A 19483-nucleotide genomic window follows, 5' to 3' on the forward strand; every position below is an offset into this window, starting at 1 on the left:
TGGATGGGTCATTATGGGCTTGGTGGTGCCCCAGTCCTCCCTCTGTAAAGTGCACACTCTGTCTCAGGGTCTCTGATGGTTAATCAGCTCCTGTCCCTGGCCTGCTCCATGGAGCTTGCGGGAAAGCCAGGCCACAGCAGGATGCCAGTTGTGTTTCTGTTGCATTAAGCTGGCAGCTGCTCTCACTATCTGATCCCTTTGGATTTTGCAAGGAGGGCCTCCTTGTCCCTACATCACTGGTGCAAGTTGCTGACGTTTCTGCCAAAGTTGGGTGAACAATATGGAAAACATGAATTCCACTCTCTTTGTGCTTAAATTGAGCTGGATTATCCTTGTGAATTGGGCATGTCTTCTTACAATGGGTTGTGTGATAGACCCAGGGAGAGGACGTGTCTGTGGACGGCTGCCGCTCAAAGCCTTCACAGATCCAGTGTTCACTAGGACAGCTCACAGATTCCAGAAGGTCTTTGTGGGCTTCGCAGCTCCTAAGAACATGTTCTGTTTCCAGCAAATCCTTCAGGCAGGCCAAAACCCCGAGCCACATCTTTGAGATCGATGAAGACTTCGACAAAGATGAGGTGAGAAAGATCTGTTGCACCGTGAGGTTGTCGGGCTGGGGTTGCTGCTACAAAGCGAAAGTATAGAAGGCAAAATGCTGATCGGGAGCGGTGCTTCTGGGACTACGACTCTGGCAGCATGTTTCTTTTCATGGGCATGGGGCTGAAGCTGGGAACACTTAGACATCTGCAGGTGTTACCAGGTCATCCCTCAGACAAGAAGCATGGGAATGAGTTGGAACGTGTCTCCTCTCAGTGAAATTACATGTTTTCCATAAATGCTTTCCCTGGCTTTTCATCTGCTGTTGTGCAGTTATGTAAAGGAGAGACCTAGCGAGTGGCTGAACAGAATCCTGAGTGCAAAGGTTTTGGTTCAATACAGACACGAAGGTTTCTACCCATAACTGGTGAATTTGGGTTGTATCCTTTCTGAAGGGTTGGGGTCTGACTCTGCCTTGGGGCTGTGCTGCTGTTTGTGCCTCCACAAGGTGGATGTCAAATCCCAGTGCTCTGAGGGCTTCAACCCACAGCTGCATCCAAAATATTCAGAGACACTGTTCCTACATGAGGCTGAAAATCAGGAGAGATGTTTCATGTGCATTTCTAAAGCTATATTCTCTCCTGGCTGCCAGCGGATGGTCAGACTTACCCTTGACTGTGCTGGCGGTTTTGTTGCCTGGTATGACACCCTTAACACCAATAGTACGGTGCTGCTCTGTTAAACGGCATCTCTTTGGGCAATGTCCAAGCAGATCATTTTGGCAGTTTTGAATTTCTTGCCCAAAACTTTTCAATGACAAGTGGACCAGAGTGGATCCTTTCCCGCAGGCAGCCACAAGGCTGGAAGCAGGCCTCCCAACAACAACAACCGAATCATCAGCGAAAAATCCTCTCCACAGCTCTAGCGACAGCGCTTAGCTCCTGGGTCTGGGCAGCCTGAGATCTGGGCATGAAACATGCTGCGTACTGCTGTTGAGTCAGGCTCTAATGCCGAGTCTGCGCTTGAATGTTTTACTGCTTTTCCCTGGTAACAGGGGTAAAGGGCCTGCTGTAGATGCAGCTCTACTGATAGGCCGGTGACTCCTACCATGTAATCATCCCTGTTCAGGAATAGCTACTCTGTTCTGAAGCACATGTCTGCTGTTACAGCTGTGTCCCACTTTGACTACACCCATCTAGTGTGACAGTCTAGTGCAGGCAAACTCTGAAATACCTCCTGACCTCAGTGCGGTTTGTGTGTGGGGAGCAGCAGCGGGGTCAGGCTGTCACCTAACCCTAACCCTGATCCTTGGTCTCACCATCTGCTCTGTTCTAGGATTCATCGTCTTTGTGCTCTCAGAAGGGGGGAGTCATAAAGCAAGGCTGGCTGCACAAGGCGAACGTGAACAGCACGATCACGGTCACCATGAAGGTGAGATCAATCTCGGCTGTTCTCCTAGCAGCACCGTGCTGGCAGGGTGCTGAGGCAGGCTGGCTTTGGAGAGGTGCCTCCACAGTCTGCCTCGGCTTGGCAGCGTTGGGGTCTCATGTTTTAGTGTGGATGTGTCTTTAATGTTCTTATAAAGCCTGTCCAGTGCTGGGCTGCATGGGCTTTGCTGCTCTGTGGGCAAGCCACACTTGGGACTGGTGCAGCTTGTATCCTATAGAGCCACCGAAAGGATGGGAGTAGGAGGGTGTTGAGGCAAACTTAGGAGTTATTGAGGAGTCAAACCACTGTGGAAAGCTGGTTCCCTCCTGGAGTTAGAGCATGCAGTGAGCCAGCTTTAAACCTGAGTGACATGGATGTATGCTGGCAGCAGGGAGGATGTCACCACGAGGATACAGCGTGGCTGACTGGCAGTGCAGCAGTTGCTTCGCCTGACCTTCTCTTTATAACATACAATCCAGCCCAGTACTGCTCAGACTTCCCTGCAGACTCTCCGAGCAGCTGCATCGCCGGCTTTGCTCTGCCAGTAATCTGTTGTTCTAACAAATGCTTGCCTTGTTACTCAATAGAGGAGCCTGCTCCTGTTATGCTGCTCTGATGCATGTCCAAAGAGCAGCTGCAGAAAGGTACAGGAGGAGAATTTCTTTCCTGACACTGGGATACAAGTCGCTCTCAAATGCATGCAGTGATTTGGAGCGTCTTGGCGATTCAGAGATTGACATTAGCATGTGCAGACAGCACTTGTTGGAGTCAATCTGACTGCTTGTATGTCTCCCTTTAATTTGATGTCCAGGGTTTACAAGTCCTGGCCTTCAAAGCACAGCCCAGAAGGAGTGTTTACAACCACTGAGTCTGCCTAGTACAGGCCAGAGCACCAACAATGCTCGAATCAAACCCATAACCTCTATAGTCTGCTCAAGAATCCAGCTACCCTGTGTGACTGGCTGCTTTTGGAAACTGGTCCTGGCTTGCCAGAGACGCTGCTACTGCCTTCTCCTAGATGCACAGGAAAGCAGCTGCACTTAGAAAGTCAGACATGGCCGTTGACATATCATGAGAGCTCACAGAAAATGATCCGCTGAATCATCAGTTGTGTAGCTGTCTCTCCACAGTTGCTAACCAGCTGCATCCATGTCTGGATCCAGTCAGACGGTCTTTCTGCTCTTTCCGAAGTCAGTACAAGCTTTTGACAGTTCCTCCTGACAGCAGAGTCCACAAAGGAAAGAGCCCTATCAATAATGCAGCACGCTTACGTGCATAGCTCACCTCCGCGCTGTCCATAGAAAGGATGGTGAAGGCTCCCAGTGCTTTAAATGAAATCAAATGTCTTCAGACTTATACCAGGGCAGCATCTTCCTTGTCCGTTGCTGAAACAGCAGGCTGCTCTCAGCCTTGCTGGGCCGGTCTCTGTGCTTAGCAAGGTACACACCCAGTGCTGGAGTATAGAAAGCCTTTATCCAGCACAGTGCTTCAGCCATTCTTAGCTTTGTGCATGTGTAAGTCTGCATGCACATACTTGGTTCCCAGATTCATGCTTATTCTACCTTGGAAACCATAAGTTCCTCAGCAAAGGTCCTTGCTGAGCGCTGGCTATGCAGTATGCTGTAGATGGGTGATGTAATACGGCCTCCCTGCTCTGTGTAGAAAGCAAGTGGCCTGACTGATACTGATGGATTGCTAGGAGCATCCACCTGGGAGGAACAAATGATGCATTAGTCCATATTCCTTTCAGATGCTCACTGCAATGAGAATGTTTTCCTGTTTATCCAATGGATGTGTGCAACGCACGTCTTTCTCCTGGGCTCCCTCTGCCCTTGCTTCTTCCGTGCATCTCTTAATTGAAATCTCCTGTATATGCAATGCACTCTGGAGTGCCACATCCCTGCTAGGCTAGCAGCTGCCTTTTGCATGGCTGAAATGGCAGAACATTCCCAGGCAAGATGGTCTAGCATCTGGGGTTAAGCTCTCAGGAAAGTGGTCTTACAATTGGCACACAGGACAGGAACACACATCTCTTCTTCTGCTTTTCCACCAACCAGCATATGGCTTTCAGGTCAGAAACACCCTCAGCTGGACTTAATTTGGTATGTATGGTACAGTGGGAGCAAAATGTTGCAAATCCAGCTAGCAAGCTAACCATCTGGCATTGCTGTCCAATAGCACCCCCAAATTGTACCTGTCCCAGAGGAGGGGATACTGCAAAGTGTTCCCTCAAACCACTGCCAGGAGGAGAATTTCCTTAGCTGTGACACCCAGCCCTGCTCAGGCACTGAGTATCAAATGTGAGTCTTTCCTTACAACAAAAATGGTGCTGGAGGAAGGTATGAAAGGCAGTAGTTGCAGGGTTTGTATTTTGGCACAAGTTGGGGGCCTGTGGGCATACCACGTTTGCTTTCTTCCCTTCCTTTTCAGTCAAGAGTCTGGTAGATTTACTGCTGCAAATACTGAAATCAGAATGAATAAATAAAAATACACCCCATAAAAACAAGCTGTAGCTGGGTTGTACATTGTGGTGCTCTGAGATCATCTTTTTTCCCTATTAGCGACAGAGAAGCCAAGCTCTCAGCAAGTGACTCTCGCTGAGTGATGACCTGCGCTAGAGAGCCAGTACACCTCTGAGAACAATGCCTTCCTCTTGCAGGTATTCAAGAGAAGGTATTTTAACCTTGCGCAACTCCCGGACGGCTCCTATATCCTCAATTCCTATAAAGATGAGAAAACCTCCAAGGAATCCAAAGGCTGCATCTTTCTGGATGCTTGCATCGACGTGGTTCAGGTGGGTGTGTAAGGGGCCTGCCCTGCCTGCTTTCCTCCTTGCAGGCACGGCTCCCAGGTCTCGTTCTCAAGTTCTGCCTCTCTGAGCGCAGCAGGTGACACAGCCCCCATTGCTGTTTGGTGCCTGGTGCTGTATTAGAGAGAAGCATCTACTAGCTACCAACTGAGGGGGGTTGTAAAGCTGCTGCTTGTTTGGTTGCTCAGTGCCCCAAGATGCGGCGTTATGCCTTTGAACTCAAGATGCTCGACAAATACAGCCACTACCTGGCGGCCGAGACAGAGCTGGAGATGGAGGAATGGCTGGCCACGCTGAGAAAGATCATTCAGATCAACACAGAGAGCTTGGTGCAGGAGAAGAAAGATGCAGTGGAGGCAGCCCCAGGTCAGCATTTCACATCACCCACTCTCAGCTCTCTGCCGGTCCTGCCCGAACAGCTCCATCAGCCTCGGGGGCAGAGAAACACAGCCATTCAGCAGCGTGGGGTGCAGGCTGTGGAGTGTGACTGGGACTTTTCTGTTGGGAAAGCCCATGGCAGGTGTCAGGAGCCCCACTCACTTGGACTTGTGCCAAAATGCCTGCTTTGGGAAGGCCTGTTGGGTTTTGTGGGGTGATTACTGGTGGCTGCATTTGGAAACACATGACCTTTGGAGCCTAGAAATGCCTGGATATTGTAAGAGAATATCCCAAAGGAGAGGTGGGGACTGGGCCGTGCCTGTGCCTGGCAAGCAGTTCTTAACAATTGCCTTTTGCGCCTGGACAGATGATGAATCCAGCAGCCAGGGGAAGTCAGAAAACATCCTGGAGAGCCTGGAGCGGAGCATGCACCCTGAGCTGATGAAGGTATTGTGCTGCAGGAAGCACTTCCTCTGCTCCCTGCTCCGGCCAGGGACTTTCCATGGGAAGCCGTTCAATGCCAGAGGTTAAGCAGAGCATCCCAGCCTGGGCTTTAGGTAGCCACAGGATGCTGCTGGGACCTGTTCCTTCTCTGCGTGCTTCCTGCTGGGACCCCTCGGGGCTGGGGCTGGGGCTGGAGCTGGAGCTACTCCAGGGTCCTGCTTCTCTACCCTCTGCTCCCAAGTCAGGCACCCTGGCAGGGTGGGCTGCAGCCCAGAGCAGAGCGGAGCCAGCTGACAAGAAGGGGGCAAGAGAAAGAGGGCTTGGGCAGCAGGAGCTGAAGCAGGTTGAGGGTAGAAGAGGTAGCATTGGTGGGGATGGGAGAGGAGGGTAGGGGGTGGCCCCGTGGTGGTGAATGATCCTGGGTATAGTTAAAAAAAAGTCTCTGGTAGCTTTTCTGGCAGCCTAGCCCCATCCATTAGCAAATGAACAAGGCCCCAGTGGCTCCTGGCCATGTTCATTAGTGCTGTGCAGTCTCATATGATCTCAGCCACCCGGCAGGGTTGGAAACATGCTCACCTCTCCTGTCCCCACGTAAACGCTGGCTCTTTCCAAGCCCAGCTCCCCTCAGTCACGCACATGCTTCCTTCCAGTACGGCAGAGAGACCGACCAGCTGAACAAACTCAGCCGGAACGACGGAAGGCAAAACCTCTTTTCCTTTGACACAGAAGTCCAGGTGAGTGTTTCCTCTGTCCTCAGGCGAAGGTTTCATTCACTGTGAGAGGCCCCATGGTCGCTTTCTCCTTCCTTCTCCTTCATGCGGCTGTGGAGCCCAGGCTGGCCCCCTTCCCGGCATCCAGACTTCAGCCAAAGTTAAAATGGCAGAAGGGTCAATCCCTTCTCCCAGAGGCCAAGAGAAGCAGGGAGGAGGCATCTCTGCTAAATCTCTGCAGGATGGGCCCTGTTTCTAGTGACAGCAACCTCTCACCTCTGTCCTTCCCAGTGCGGCTCCACATCAGCATGTATTTTTAGCTGCGCTGTGTAGACAGCTGGCCCGTGGGTAACTTGGCTGCTTCTGTAGGCTTGAGCTGGCAGAATTACAGCTGGTGGCCTGTGAAAAGCAGCAAGAGATCAGTCTGCGTTCACCAAGAGGCTGCCATAGCAAGCTCTGTAGCACTGGGCTGCAAAGGGCTGGCCGTATGCAGCGCCCTGCACCCTCACGGGGGTCTCCAGGAAACAATGGAGGGGTTTGGAAGGAGGTGGGCACATGGCCATCTCCAGCAGCTCGGAAATGGGGCAGGCTGGCCGGGCTGCTCCCACATCTTGAGCACTCTGGCTTGGGGAAGGCATGGACTCATAATGCTGTTGTAGGAAAGTATTCCAGCTATTTCCTAGCATCTGATTCTCTGCTAGCACTGGATGCTGTGAAAGCCTGGAAGCATGACTGTTTCGACTGAGCAGGGGAATGTGATTAGTCTCCCATGAGTTCTCCACCCCAGCCATGTCTCTCAGTCCTTCCCTGGGGTCTGCTGTGAGCCATGAGGGTTGTTTTTCCAGAGGAGCCCTTGGCAGGTCTCCATGGCGCTCCAGTGAGCGAGGAAACATCCTCAAATAGATGGCGCAGAGCATGGAAGATCCCTCCGGCTGCATTGCCCGAGGGACAGGGCTGCACTTGAACTCCCCGTGCCTTTCTGTGTACACAAAGGAGCCTGTTGATCGCGGCATCCTCATCTCCAGCTCGTTTGCATGCTCTTTCTCTATGCATACGCCAATCCAGCATGCAAGGACTGACGCCGTTGCAGCCATGGGGTGGCCATGGCAGGAGGGTGTCTGTCCACTACAGCTAGAATCGAGGGGTTGGGAACAGTGGGGCACGTTTCCCAGGGTGGAGCTTAGTAGCAGCCATCTCCCTCCGTTTCAGTGGCAGGGGGCTGCTTCTTAAACCAGCGACATCTCTCCAAACAGGAGGACCTCGCGGGGTCTGACGCCAGCACCAGCGACGTTTGGGTGCGGGGTGGGAGAGAGCGGAGCTGAGCTGCATGGGGTGGGTTCCTCTGTGCTCTGCTGACCGGACTGCCGGGAAATGGGCGCCTGCGAGGAATCCCTGCCCTGAATGCTGTGCATTGGGATCATGCATTTTCCGGAGGGCAGCCTTTTGTTCACCAGCTGCCCTTCTGTCCCTCTTCTCAGGGAAGCCCAGTGAGCTGCAATGCAGTCCCTTCTCTGTCTCTTCACGCCAACTAACCAGCCCCCGCGTGCTTGTTTCCTAGAGGCTGGACTTCTCAGGGATCGAGCCAGATGTGAAGCCGTTTGAGGAGAAATGCAGCCGGCGCTTCCTGGTGAACTGCCAAGATCTCTCCTTCAACCTCCTTGCGCACATCAGCGACCGGCCCGAGGGCGCGCCCACCAATGTACGCAGGTCCCTCGGGAGGCCAGCTCCTCTCGCTGCCGGGGGGCTTGGGCTAGGGCACTGCAGCGTGTGAATGGCGGGCTTTGCAGAGTCAATGCCAACCACCCGGCCTTTGGCACTGCCCAGATGTAGATACTTACCTCCTGCAATGGCCACCTCCTGTTGGCAGCTCATGGTTATCCATTAGGACCAGCTAGTCCATCCAGGTCCTTCTCTCTTGTTGTTTCCAGCTGATGAGGGCCCAGCTGAGAGCGGAAATTCTCCTTATTAGTCCCAGTTGAAGCCCAGAGTAATTTCAGATTTTAGTTACCAGCCCATTTAGTGCTGATAAATGAGGTCCCATGTGTGCTGGGAAACATTGTGGCACTGCTGATCGGCTTCCTTGGATGACATCTATTTCTAGCCGTATTTCCCAGCCGTGCTTACCCTGTGTTTGAACCTCCTGTTAGCAGGGTGGGTGTTTATGCTGGAAGTTTCTCTGGGCGACCTGACCTAGGCTGATGGAGCCATGAAATCTTTTCAAGTCTCTGATGGTTAAAATGAGTTGGCATTGACTTATGTAGGGCTGTCAGCTGTGCTGGGATATTTAGTACGTGAGAAATATGCCCTCTTAATTTACATTCCTCCTTGTTGTAAGTGATACACAGCTTGCACTGGCTTATCAGTGCCGTTGTCTCTCCCCGATGTTCATATTTCCTCATTCACAGGAAAAATATCTTGCTAATGTTTTCCTGCTGCTCTGAAGTTTTAGGATGGTTTTGCTTGTCTTGGCTAGATCAGAAATGATGGATCTTCCAGGCTGTGAGTCCAGAGTGCTTTCCAAGGTGGTTAAAAGCAGGTGAACTAGGGGTTATTGATGTTTTTTCAAGGAAAAATTCAGCCCCTTGTAGGGGGGCAAAAGCAGGGTGTAAGTGGAACAGAGTCCTTGAATCCTAAAAGAAATGCAGAGGCTGCCCTAGAGTGCCAGGTGAATGCATTATACACTGTAGAAAGCACTGACCCCCATGTGCATTCAAACTCCCAGGTGGAGCCTTTCTTCATCAGCCTGGCGCTGTTTGACCTGAAAAACAACTGCAAGATCTCGGCTGACTTCCACGTGGACTTGAACCCCCCGAGCGTGCGTGAGATGCTGGTGGAGAGCCCGACCTCAGCAGGGGGGGATACTCAGGGGGCTTTGTCCAGCGAAGGCTTGATTCACGGGATTCCTGAATCTCACCTGCACTACATAAAACAGGTACGGACCTGACCAGGGTGCTTTTTTGTGTGCATAAATAGATGCACTTGTGCTGCTGTGGCGGTTTGGGGAGTTTACGGCCATTCTTATTTACTCTGTGCCTTGCGGGAGCGCCTGAGAGCCTGCAAGAGGCCGAGGAGACCCCCTCGGGTCAGGTGCTTGGTGCTGTACAAACACAGAATACAATGCCTCTGTCTCAGTGAGGACTCCCCTGTGATGTTTATCCAAGGGCTTGCAGAAATAAATGACTCCAGCCACAATGGCAAGCACGTGATATATTGTAAATATAAGGTAAAACCATGCATTCATTGCCATTACCAGATTCAGCAGAGAGGAACATTAGATTCACACATGCACATTCACACATCTCACCCACCCCAGTTTTCCAGCCTGCATTGATCCACAGTCCGTAGTTGTCTAAAAGGAGAACAGGTAAACTGTGTGGAAGAACCAGGACCTGATATTTCTCCTGGCGGCTTTTTCCCCCCCTTGAATAAGCATTTGAGACACCGGTCACCAGCTCTGTTTGGCCACAGTCCAGCTGGCGCTTGCAAAGAGGCTGGTGGAAGTCCCCAGGGTCCTTTTAGTTCACTGCCAAACACAGTCTGGCTTTGTGGGCTTTGCTGTGAGTGAGATGGAGCGTCCAATACCAAGCTCCTCCCTGCCTGGTGCCGTCTTGGGTTGTGAGCCCAAGCATTGCCACATTTTTCCCCACTGTGTTTGGAAAGCTCCTCTCTTAGAGCTGAACCCTGAGAGTCACTGAGCTGTAGCAATGTCCTCGCAACTCTCCTCAGGGTTAGGCCTTCATTGCACCCATTCCCAGGAGAACGGGCTGCCTGCAGCACAGATGGATGGAGGCATGCCCCAGCGCTGCCTGGCAGGGTAGCCAACAGGCTCGTCTCTATAGCACAGCAGCCCAGGCTGTTGCTCCTGTGATGCAACTGCTGGGGTTAGGCCTGGCTCCTGACTCCCGACTGTCTGTTTCCTTGCAGGGGGTTTTCTCTGTGACGGATCCACATGTGGAAATCTTCCTGGTGGCCCGGGTGGAAAAGGTCCTGCAGGGCAGCATCACACACTGCACTGACCCGTACATCAAGACCTCCGACACCGCAAAGGTACTCGAAGGGGACACGGCCAGGCATGGTCCTGGCAGGGCACCAGTGACTGCTGGCTGATGCAGCAGCTTCACTGCTAGTGGGTTTGGTTCTCCCTATGGTTGTTCTTGTCCTGTGGGCAAGTGTTAGGCTTTTCTGGTGCTGTTAGAATGGCACCTGCCCTTGGGGTTTCAGGTGCTGTCTGGGCTCACGGAAGGGGCCGTGTTTGTTCTGGGCATGGGGCTGTGGACCAAGGTGAATGCTTTAAGTGGAAATGCCCCTCCTGGACATGGTATTGTCATGCAGGGTCTGATGCTTCTTCAGGGAAAAAGGGGATGGGCGAGGAATGCTGGGGCACTAGGGAGATGCACTGGCTGTGATCACTGACCTTGCTGCTGTGCTTGCACTGTGCATGGCTGGGCCCGGTGACACCCTCTCTCTTGCCTCTCCAGACAGCCCAGAAGGTCCACAAGGTTGCGAAGCAGGTGTGTAGCCGGCTGGGCCAGTACCGCATGCCCTTTGCTTGGGCCGCCAGGTCAGTCTGTTTGACATCCCCTGGCATCATTGCTGTTATCTGTCATTGGCATTGATCTAGGATTTGGAAAAGGGGTGCACAGATGGTGAGGGGCATCATCCCATATAAAATGGCACCTATTTTTCTCCGGTTAAAAATAAACTCGAAGCTTTACTATTATGCCAAGGGCCTAGGGCTGTATGATTAAGTTAAGAAGCAAAAGCAAATAAAACTTAGTTGGAATGAGTTAACAAAACAATCTGTGAAAGGGGTGTGAAACAGGAGCTTCCTTACCAGGAGCAGCCAGCAGCATAGCAGACCCAAAGCTAGCTTGAACATCAAAAGCATTCAAAAGAAGAGAATGTGGTTAACACCTGTGGAGTGAAGAGTTTAGCAGGAATCAGGTAGATGAAAATGAGCCATGAAGTCAAGTGACTCCCTCAGCCTGGCCTGACTAAAAACCAGGCAGCTGGTTTTAAACTTTGGATGGAGCAGGAAACAAAATTGGGGGGGGGTACAAGTGCAGCAGTGCACCCCTGTATCTGCCCCTGTTGTTTGGAGAGACTAATTGATGGGCAGAGGCAGGAAGGGCCAGTTGTGATGCTCAGAGTCACTTTCCCCAGACAGAATCTGGCTGCTTTGAAATGCAGCAGCCAGAGCTGGGGTGGGCTGAGGGAACTGAACTGATTTAGTCCGGAGAAGAGAAGACTGAGGGGGATTTGATAGCAGCCTTCACCGCCCTGCAGGGGGGTTACTGGACTGGTCTTAGTGGGGGCAGGTGACAGGACAAGGACCAATGGGCTCAAGGTGCAGCAAGGGAAGTTGAGGTTGGATATTAGGAAGAAGTTTCTCACTAGGAGGGTGGTGAAGCACTGGAACAGGTTACCCAGAGAGGTGGTGTCATCTCCATCCTTGGAGGTTTTGAAGACCCAGGTAGACAAAGCCTTGGCTGGGATGATGTAGTTGGGGCTGGTCCTGCTTGGAGCAGGGGGTTGGACTAGAGGTGCAACCTCCTGAGGTCCCTTTGAACCCTGATTTTCTGTGATTCTATGAAATACTAATGGGGAGATGTTTCCAGGCACCCTGCTGCTGACAGCTAACTCTGGGGGCTTGGGTGATCCTTCTCTGGTCGTCTCTCCCAGTATAGCCAGGTCTGCCTCTGAAGCAACCCATCCTGGGGTTTGTCTGTCTGGTCCAGGCTGGGTATCCTGGGGTTTGCCTGTGTGAAGGAAGGATTTTGAGGCCAGCCTTGCCACCGCTGTTCTGTGGGATGTCCTTGGGCTCTGCTCGTGTGAGAAGGGGGTGGCAGCATCAGACTTGGAGCTCCTGGTTCAGACTCCTGAGCAGCGCAGGCCCAAGGCTTCCCCTCCTGCTGTCTCCACATAATTGGTATTCTCCGGCATGGCTGGAGACTGATCTAATTCCCCTCGTGTGCTGTGGCTGTGGGGAATGGCAGCACTCAGCTCTCAAGCACTGGTGCTCCATGTGCTGGGTGAATGTCACTCTCAGCCTGCTCCCTGGTCTCTCGAAGCCAGGGGAAAGGTGGCTATGACCCATGCAAGCTTGGGGTCCCCGGCACTGCCAGAGGCATGCGTTCGGAGCGGCCTGAGTAGCCTCACAGCCCCCAATGGAGTGCTGAGTATCCTTGGAGCTACTTCAGTTCAGAGGTGGCTGGCTGGCTTCTCACTGCTGGAGCCCAGAGGGAGTGGGGATGGGACAAGACAGCAGTACATTTGTACGCTGCTCTCTCACCTGTTTGGTGCCCTGGACCTCATCAGCCGCAGACTCCAAATCAACCTTGGCAGAAGCTGCCTCACGGCTCTGGGTGCAGCTGTACTGGGCTTCCCAGAGCTGCAGAAGAGATCCCTCCTGCCTGCACCCACCACCCCCTTCTCTCAGACCCCCAGCCAGACACTGCCATGGGGAGCGGATCAGCGGGGGGGTGCTTGTGAGCTTTGCAGAGCAGCCTGCTGTCTTTCGGGCCCGAGACAGCAAGAGCCCTGGGAAAGCAGGGATTGTAAACAGTTTACCAGTGCCCAGATTGGCAGCTTGCGAAGCAGAGAGCGTCCTCGCTAACCCGGGCACCAGTCCCCACTGGGCAGCTTCCTCAGAGGCTGCTATTTGTTGGTCCTGCATGAGAGGAGCAGAGCGAGAAGCACATGATCACACATGTTCCCAGCTCTGCCAGCTGCAAGGCAGCAAGCCAAGCTTTGCTGTCTTGGCTGTCCCCATGCAGTGCTAGGCATGACGATTCATTTATGTGTGCGCCTGGGCACAAGGATAAATGATAGACCAATGAACTTCCCACCTGCTCAGCTGCATTTGCTGCCTGACATAGCAAATGATTGTCCATGTGTTTGCTATCGCATGTGTGACGGGCCACCTGTTTCTCCCCAGATCGGTTTTCAAGGACTCCCAGGGCACCCTGGATCTCGAAGGGAAATTCTCCCCTCTGTACAAACAAGACAGTGGCAAGCTCTCTAATGAGGATATGTTGAAGCTATTAGCAGAGTATAAGAAGTAAGTTCAAGGAACTGGCATGGAGGCTGAATAGGCAAATGTACATGTGAGATGTTTCTCTCTAAAGCCCCTGGAAGGTGCCCAAATACCAGGCAGTTCACTTTCCAATCTCTCTTCTTTCTTTCCAACACAGGCCAGAGAAGACGAAACTGCAAGTTATCCCAGGCCAGTTAAATATCATAGTTGAATGTGCCCCCCTGGACTCCTCAAGTAAGAAACTCGGACCTGAAAATAACCAGTAGTGGTGCTACTCTTGCGCGCTAACATATTAATGGCATGCTTTGCTGTATTACTAGCCAACAGGAGTATCTGAGCTTGACCATAGGAAATAGGGAGCAAGCAGCTTAGCCCAGCTGACCTTTCTAAATCTTTCTAACGGGTACAGCAAAAAGCTTGAGCTCAATGCAAAATGTGATTGTAAGGACCTTGCACATGAGGTCTTTGTGCTTGTGAGACTCTAAAGATGAACATCTTGTTATTCAATCTGCTGTTGGCAATCGAACTATCATTTTACTTTATTTTCCCAATATATTCTGTGGGGACTTATCTAGCAGCACACTTATCTGCACCAGTGTGGGGAGTCATTGCATGTACGTGGGGAGGAGTACAACCTGGTGCTCTACAGTCTTGTTTTCCAGCTTTAGGAAGTCTGTATCTTTGGATATTGTGATTATATAAATAGAATTTCTCCCATGCAAATAATAATACTATTCAGAGAATTATCCTCGTCATCACCCTCTCTTACATAGGATCCCACCCCCCACCCCATAGATCTCAGAGTGCTTTATGCGGGAGGTCAGGAGCATTAGTCCTGTCTTGCTGGTGGCTAGGAGAGTGGGCCACATCGTCTCCTCTGCCTTGCACACGCAGCCCTGTGGCCTCCATGACTATACAGACAGACTTCCAGCACTGAGCTGCTGCCCGTGGTGTTTCCTGTTCTGTCTGACACCTGCTTATTGGAGCTTGTTGTTCCTCACCAGATTGTGTCACTTCATCTTATATCCCCATCAAGCCTTTTGGGAAGAGCTGTGACAGCATCGCCCTTGAGGTGGAAGAGTTTGTCCCAGAAGTGGCCAAGTACTGCTACCCCTTCACAATCTATAAGAACCACCTTTACGTGTACCCCCTGCACCTAAAGTATGACAACCAGAAAACATTTGCAAAGGTGGGTTGCACAGACCTTTGCAACACAGCCTCTCCTCTACTGATACGGTGCTCTCACCTCTCTACTGACTTTGCCACTCTTTCCACCCCCCAGGCGAGGAATATCGCCATCTGCATCGAGTTCAGGGATTCAGATGAAGCTGATGCCAGAGCCCTCAAGGTGGGTTTGTAATCCAGCGACTGGGAATGGAGTGGCATTCCTGCCTGACAGTCACGCAGCAGGAGAGAGTGGGGTCTAGGGCACGTTCCTTCTCCCCCCTGTGTTTCATGCAGTGGGCTGGCAGCTTGAGGGTCCATCTCCCTTTCCTTCCAGTGCATTTATGGCAAGCCAGGAGGACAGCTCTTGACAGCCAGCGCCTATGCCATCGTGTTGCATCATAACCAAAGTCCGGAGTTCTATGATGAGGTAAAAACCAAATTGCAAAACAGCTGTCTGGGATTTAATGCAGCTGAGTGTGTCCTCAGCACACCGCTCCTCCCCTAGTTGGGTATGAATGGGGGTATTAACTAGCAGCGGTCCTTGCACACAGTGAAACCACTTGCGTTCTGCTGTGAGACGTGCATAGTAGATAGCTTTATCCCTGACAGGCTGTTATCACAGGGTATAAATAACACGCAGGCAGGATGAACATGTTGCACAGTACGGAGCTAAGATGTGTACAGATAGGCTTGTGACGTCGCTCCGGTGCGGGGTGATAGCAGGGTTTGGTAAACAAAATGGCTGAAAATGGGAGCTCAGCCATTAAATCGTCTGCCCTGGTCTCGCTGTAGATAAAAATTGAGCTCCCGATTCACCTCCATCAGAAGCACCATTTGCTTTTCACCTTCTATCACGTCAGCTGTGAAATTAACACCAAGGCCACCACGAAGAAGCAGGACACCGTGGAAACTCCAGGTACGCGGGACGCCTCAAGTCCAGCCACTGGTCCTGAGGGCACGGTGAGGGTGAATGTTCAAGCTGTGAATTCATAGCAAGTGAGCTCCAGGGAAGCAGGCACGGCTCTGTTCTAATGCTCTTGCCCAAGGATAAGGACACAGCCCACTTGGCATGACCTAGAACCCAGTTGTTGAGCATGCAAACCTTTTTGCAGACCCTTCTCCTTGCTCATGAGGCATCCCTCTACTCATATGAGTGAAGTCCCACATGGGCCAGGGCAGGACTGGGGCCTCAGAGTCAGATTCCCGCCCTGCAGAACCCCTCTAAGTGCTGGTGTGCACACAAGTCCTGTTGAAATGGGCAGAGGGAGCTCTTATTGGAGGGTATTCATCCTTGTCCCCCATGCTTACCAAGGCTCATGTGTCCCCTGCAAGCCCTGTGGTCCTGATTGATTTTCATGCAGTCTTCAGTGGCATTGGTATGGCTGCCTGCAGAAATGCTCAGCTCAGGGGTCCCTCAAGACCCCAGTGCCCAGGCCAGCGGGTGTGTGCCAAGCATGTGCTGTAGTGTGAGTTGCTAACCCCCTGGTTGTCTCCGCAGTGGGGTTTGCCTGGCTCCCACTGCTGAAGGACGGACGCGTCATCACCCTGGAGCAGCATTTACCCGTCTCGGCCAACCTCCCTCCTAGCTACCTAAGCCTGGGAGACACAGAGGCACGGAGGGTAAGAGGACCCTGAACCACTGGCTGGAAGTAAAGGAGGAAGCTCGTGTGTTACTTCTCTGAGTCCTGCCTTTGTCTCTGTCCTCACCAGACCTTCTTCCTTCTAGGAAAGCTGCCCTTTGCTGGCAGCATCCCTTTGCACCGCACCAACCCCCTTTGTGTGCTAGAGCCCCCGGAGTTTTACAACAAGGGAGGGGACAAGCCAGGAGTCCCTGGGGACTGCAACCACTCAGTCTGTCTGTCTGCCAGGCCCTTTATTCCATGCCCCTCTTGTCAGTACTCGATGTCAAAGTGTGTCTTTAGCAGCAGGCAGTGTCCTGTTGTGGATGCTACAGGGGCCTGGTGAAGGAGCACGAATCCTAAGCTAAAATCCCAACATGGGGAGAGTGCAAGAATCCATGTTCCCAGAGACATAGCAGCTGCAGGGAGGAGGGGGAGGATTCCTTCTGCCCCACACGGTACCCCTTTAGCTGTGCCATCGTACTCCATCCCCTCAGGCACCTCTTGGCCTTGGATATTCAGCACATGTTGGTGGGAAGCCCCCTGCTCCCCTGCCACCAAGTCACAGGATGTTTTCTGTTGGCAGCATCCAGCCATCGATGCAAGATGGGTCGATGGGGCCAAGCCACTGTTCAGGATAAAAATCCACCTGGAGTCAACCATTTACACCCAGGTCAGCACATGTCTCACTCATGGCCAGGACAGGAAGAACTTGCTGCAGCCAGGATGGGGACTGATTTGCAGTCACTTGTGTCTGCAGGGCCTGGGGAGGGGACTCGTGCCTGGCAGGGAACCGCGCGTGTCTGTGTAGAAACAACTTGGGGCTCTTTGCTGGGGTCTTCTAGGCATCAGCTCAGTGATCTGAGGAGCCCTGGGCTGGCTGCACTACAGGTGAGGGTGAAACCAGCCACTTAGACAGAAACCAGATGCCCTCTGTGCACCAGAAATCCCACAGCTGTGATGCCATACTGGCCCAGAAGCCCTGGGAATGTCTCACCTGCCTCCCTGCAGCATCTCCCCACATGCCTCTAGAGCTGCCTGGTCTCCGGGGGGTCCCTGGTGGGCTCTGTGCTGCAGCACTGAGACCTGCTGGCATTCAGATTGGTGGCCACCTTGTTCTAGCGTGGGCTTTCTGTACCCCTCACATTCAAACGTGGCTTGTGATAAAGGGAGCCACTGTCTCACTGACTTTGCTTCTTCCCTATGCATGCTGTCCCGAAATGCTTTTAACCCAAGGGAGGGAGAAGTACAGAGGCAAAGCAAGAGTCGTGCAGGGAAAGGAGACCTTTTCAGTTAGGGTGTTTGGAGGATCAGGCAGGCAGAGGGAAGCTGTTTCTACAGCCAGGGCTGAACAAGGACGGTTGTAACCCCTCCCCTTGCCCAAATCTGTGGTCCTGGATGGAGAGACTGAGGCAGATGAAGTCAGCGTGAGGGTTTTAATAAACATCTCAGGTAGTTCTGCACTGGTAACTGATGTGATTGGGGATCAGGGTGACAATTGTGCCCCTCAGTGCAACAGGCAGCTGTAGCCTGGGCATCTAGGACTTCAGGAGGGAGCATGGTTGCCCCTTTTGAGACATAAGGGGTTGCTGGGGGATTTCCCAGGGCTGGGATGTGTTGGGTAGCAAGGCGGTGGAAGCTGCCAGACCTGGGAGGTGGGAGCCAGAAGCGGCAGGTGAATGGACTAAACCTTGCCATCTTCTCTTGTAGGATCTGCATTTACACAAATTCTTCCAGTACTGCCAGCTGGTTCAGGCAGGAGCAAAGGAAGTCCCAGGGGAGCTTCTGAAGTACCTGAAGGTGAGTGGTGTCTTCCCCTGCCCCTTTCTGACAGTCCCTCCTGCCTCCCAGTCGCTGCCTGAGACATGCAGTGGTGTCTCGCTGCTCAGTGAGGCTCTTCTGCGAAGGCTGGTCTGAGACAGCGAAGGGATTATTGATCTTGGTGAATGCTTTGCCGTGTGGGTGTCTGTACTGTGAGGCATTTGCCATCTCTCAGCAGGTCCCCAGCCTGCAAGGGAAATGGGTTTCCCTGGAGCTTGAAGTCAGAGCTAAGCCACATTCATTAAGGTCACTGGTATCTCTAGCTCTCAATGCCATATCACCCCAGGTACCTTGATACCAATGCCTTTCAGCCTGGTGGCCGCATGCTCAAAAATATCTGCACCAAACCTGTGCTCATGCTTTCCTCTCCTTCCCTTGCACATGTGCCCCTTTTTGGTGGTTCAACAGAAAGGTAGGGATGCCACAAAAAAAGTGCATGCCAAAAACAGCACCCTGCCCTGTCACTGATGCACCCCTCCTTCCATGGAAAGTCTCTCCTTTTCAGGTGCCATTTCTTGCTCCATAAGCTGTCTTCATTCTGCAGATGCCTTGAGGCCAGGACCTGTCACCATGTGCCTGATGGGGGCTGCCCAAATAACTGGCTTGGCCCAGTTTGACAGCATAATTCAGGGTCAAGGCTTTAGCAGGGACCGTGGAGCCCATGTGATAGCCTTCCCTGCCTAGAGCCCTACAGAAAGTGAGGGGCAAACTCCCAGGGGCATTCCTGGCAGCTGGGACAGACCCCCAGAAACCAGCAGGGAGAGGTGAGCTCCTGCTTTGTGAGACTCCGCAAGGTGCTTGTAAAATCCAGTGTCCTTGTGTGGCTGCTTCTGTGACCTCCACCGTTGCTGCATCCGCCCCCTCTCATCTTGGTGTTCATCCCAGCGGCTCAGGTCGCCTGCTTGCATTTCCCTTTTGCTTTCACAGGGCGTGGACCAAGTGGCGCTTGTGCAGCCTCTGAGCACCCTCTGGTGGCAAAGACAACCCCGGCGCCCGTCCCTGCCGTTCTTCTGCTCCCCCGCCCGTTCCCCATCACTCTCTCTAACCCCTGGGGGTTTTCTGACTTGGCAGGTGGACACGGCATTGGCATTGCACTGATATTCTTTTGCATACCTTCACTCCCACACTGCTGTGCTCAATTAAATTTGTTCCCAGGATTGTGTGGTTTGGGTGTGGCATTTGTCTTCCAGGCTGGAATTTGATCAATATGGTTATAATTGCACTTTGATTGCGTTCAGAAAGCTCTTGTGCTTAACCCTGACTCATGCTGTTCCCCTGAAGCTTGAATTAAAGCTGTGGGATTGTCCCCAACTGTTTATGCACAACTTCCACAGGTCACAGAAGTATTTGATTCCTGTCCTTGATTTCTTTAGTTACTGGCTTTCTTTCCAATGCAGTTCTTTCGGTGCTCATTTCCTTTAAAGCAGGAGAGTGTTTATTGGAACAAGATGTTGTGGGCTTACTTCCTGGAGTTAAATGTTACTGTAAGCAATACAAATAATCATGCCTTTACTAGTCCCAGTGCTGAGCACTT

General features: G+C 52.4%; 1 protein-coding gene across 2 annotated transcripts in view; it reads left to right on the top strand.

Annotated features, from left to right (window-relative positions):
- The window catches only part of DOCK11 (dedicator of cytokinesis 11), a 97643-nt gene that overhangs the window by 18711 nt on the left and 59449 nt on the right, over positions 1–19483 (top strand). For both annotated transcript variants that reach the window (XM_090061697.1, XM_090061698.1), the window contains exons 5-23: positions 509–578; positions 1873–1968; positions 4625–4759; positions 4963–5140; positions 5520–5599; positions 6247–6330; positions 7865–8005; positions 9029–9238; positions 10231–10353; positions 10785–10867; positions 13244–13366; positions 13500–13576; positions 14347–14531; positions 14625–14690; positions 14844–14936; positions 15302–15425; positions 16008–16129; positions 16715–16801; positions 17839–17928. In XM_090061697.1, coding sequence (XP_089917823.1) covers positions 509–578; positions 1873–1968; positions 4625–4759; positions 4963–5140; positions 5520–5599; positions 6247–6330; positions 7865–8005; positions 9029–9238; positions 10231–10353; positions 10785–10867; positions 13244–13366; positions 13500–13576; positions 14347–14531; positions 14625–14690; positions 14844–14936; positions 15302–15425; positions 16008–16129; positions 16715–16801; positions 17839–17928 — 2167 coding nt within the window. The remainder of the gene's footprint in view (positions 1–508; positions 579–1872; positions 1969–4624; positions 4760–4962; positions 5141–5519; positions 5600–6246; positions 6331–7864; positions 8006–9028; positions 9239–10230; positions 10354–10784; positions 10868–13243; positions 13367–13499; positions 13577–14346; positions 14532–14624; positions 14691–14843; positions 14937–15301; positions 15426–16007; positions 16130–16714; positions 16802–17838; positions 17929–19483) is intronic.

This window comes from Crocodylus siamensis, chromosome 8 (genome assembly GCF_052110815.1).
Source record: "Crocodylus siamensis isolate JL-2025a chromosome 8, ASM5211081v1, whole genome shotgun sequence".
Classification (NCBI taxonomy): Eukaryota; Metazoa; Chordata; order Crocodylia; family Crocodylidae; genus Crocodylus; species Crocodylus siamensis.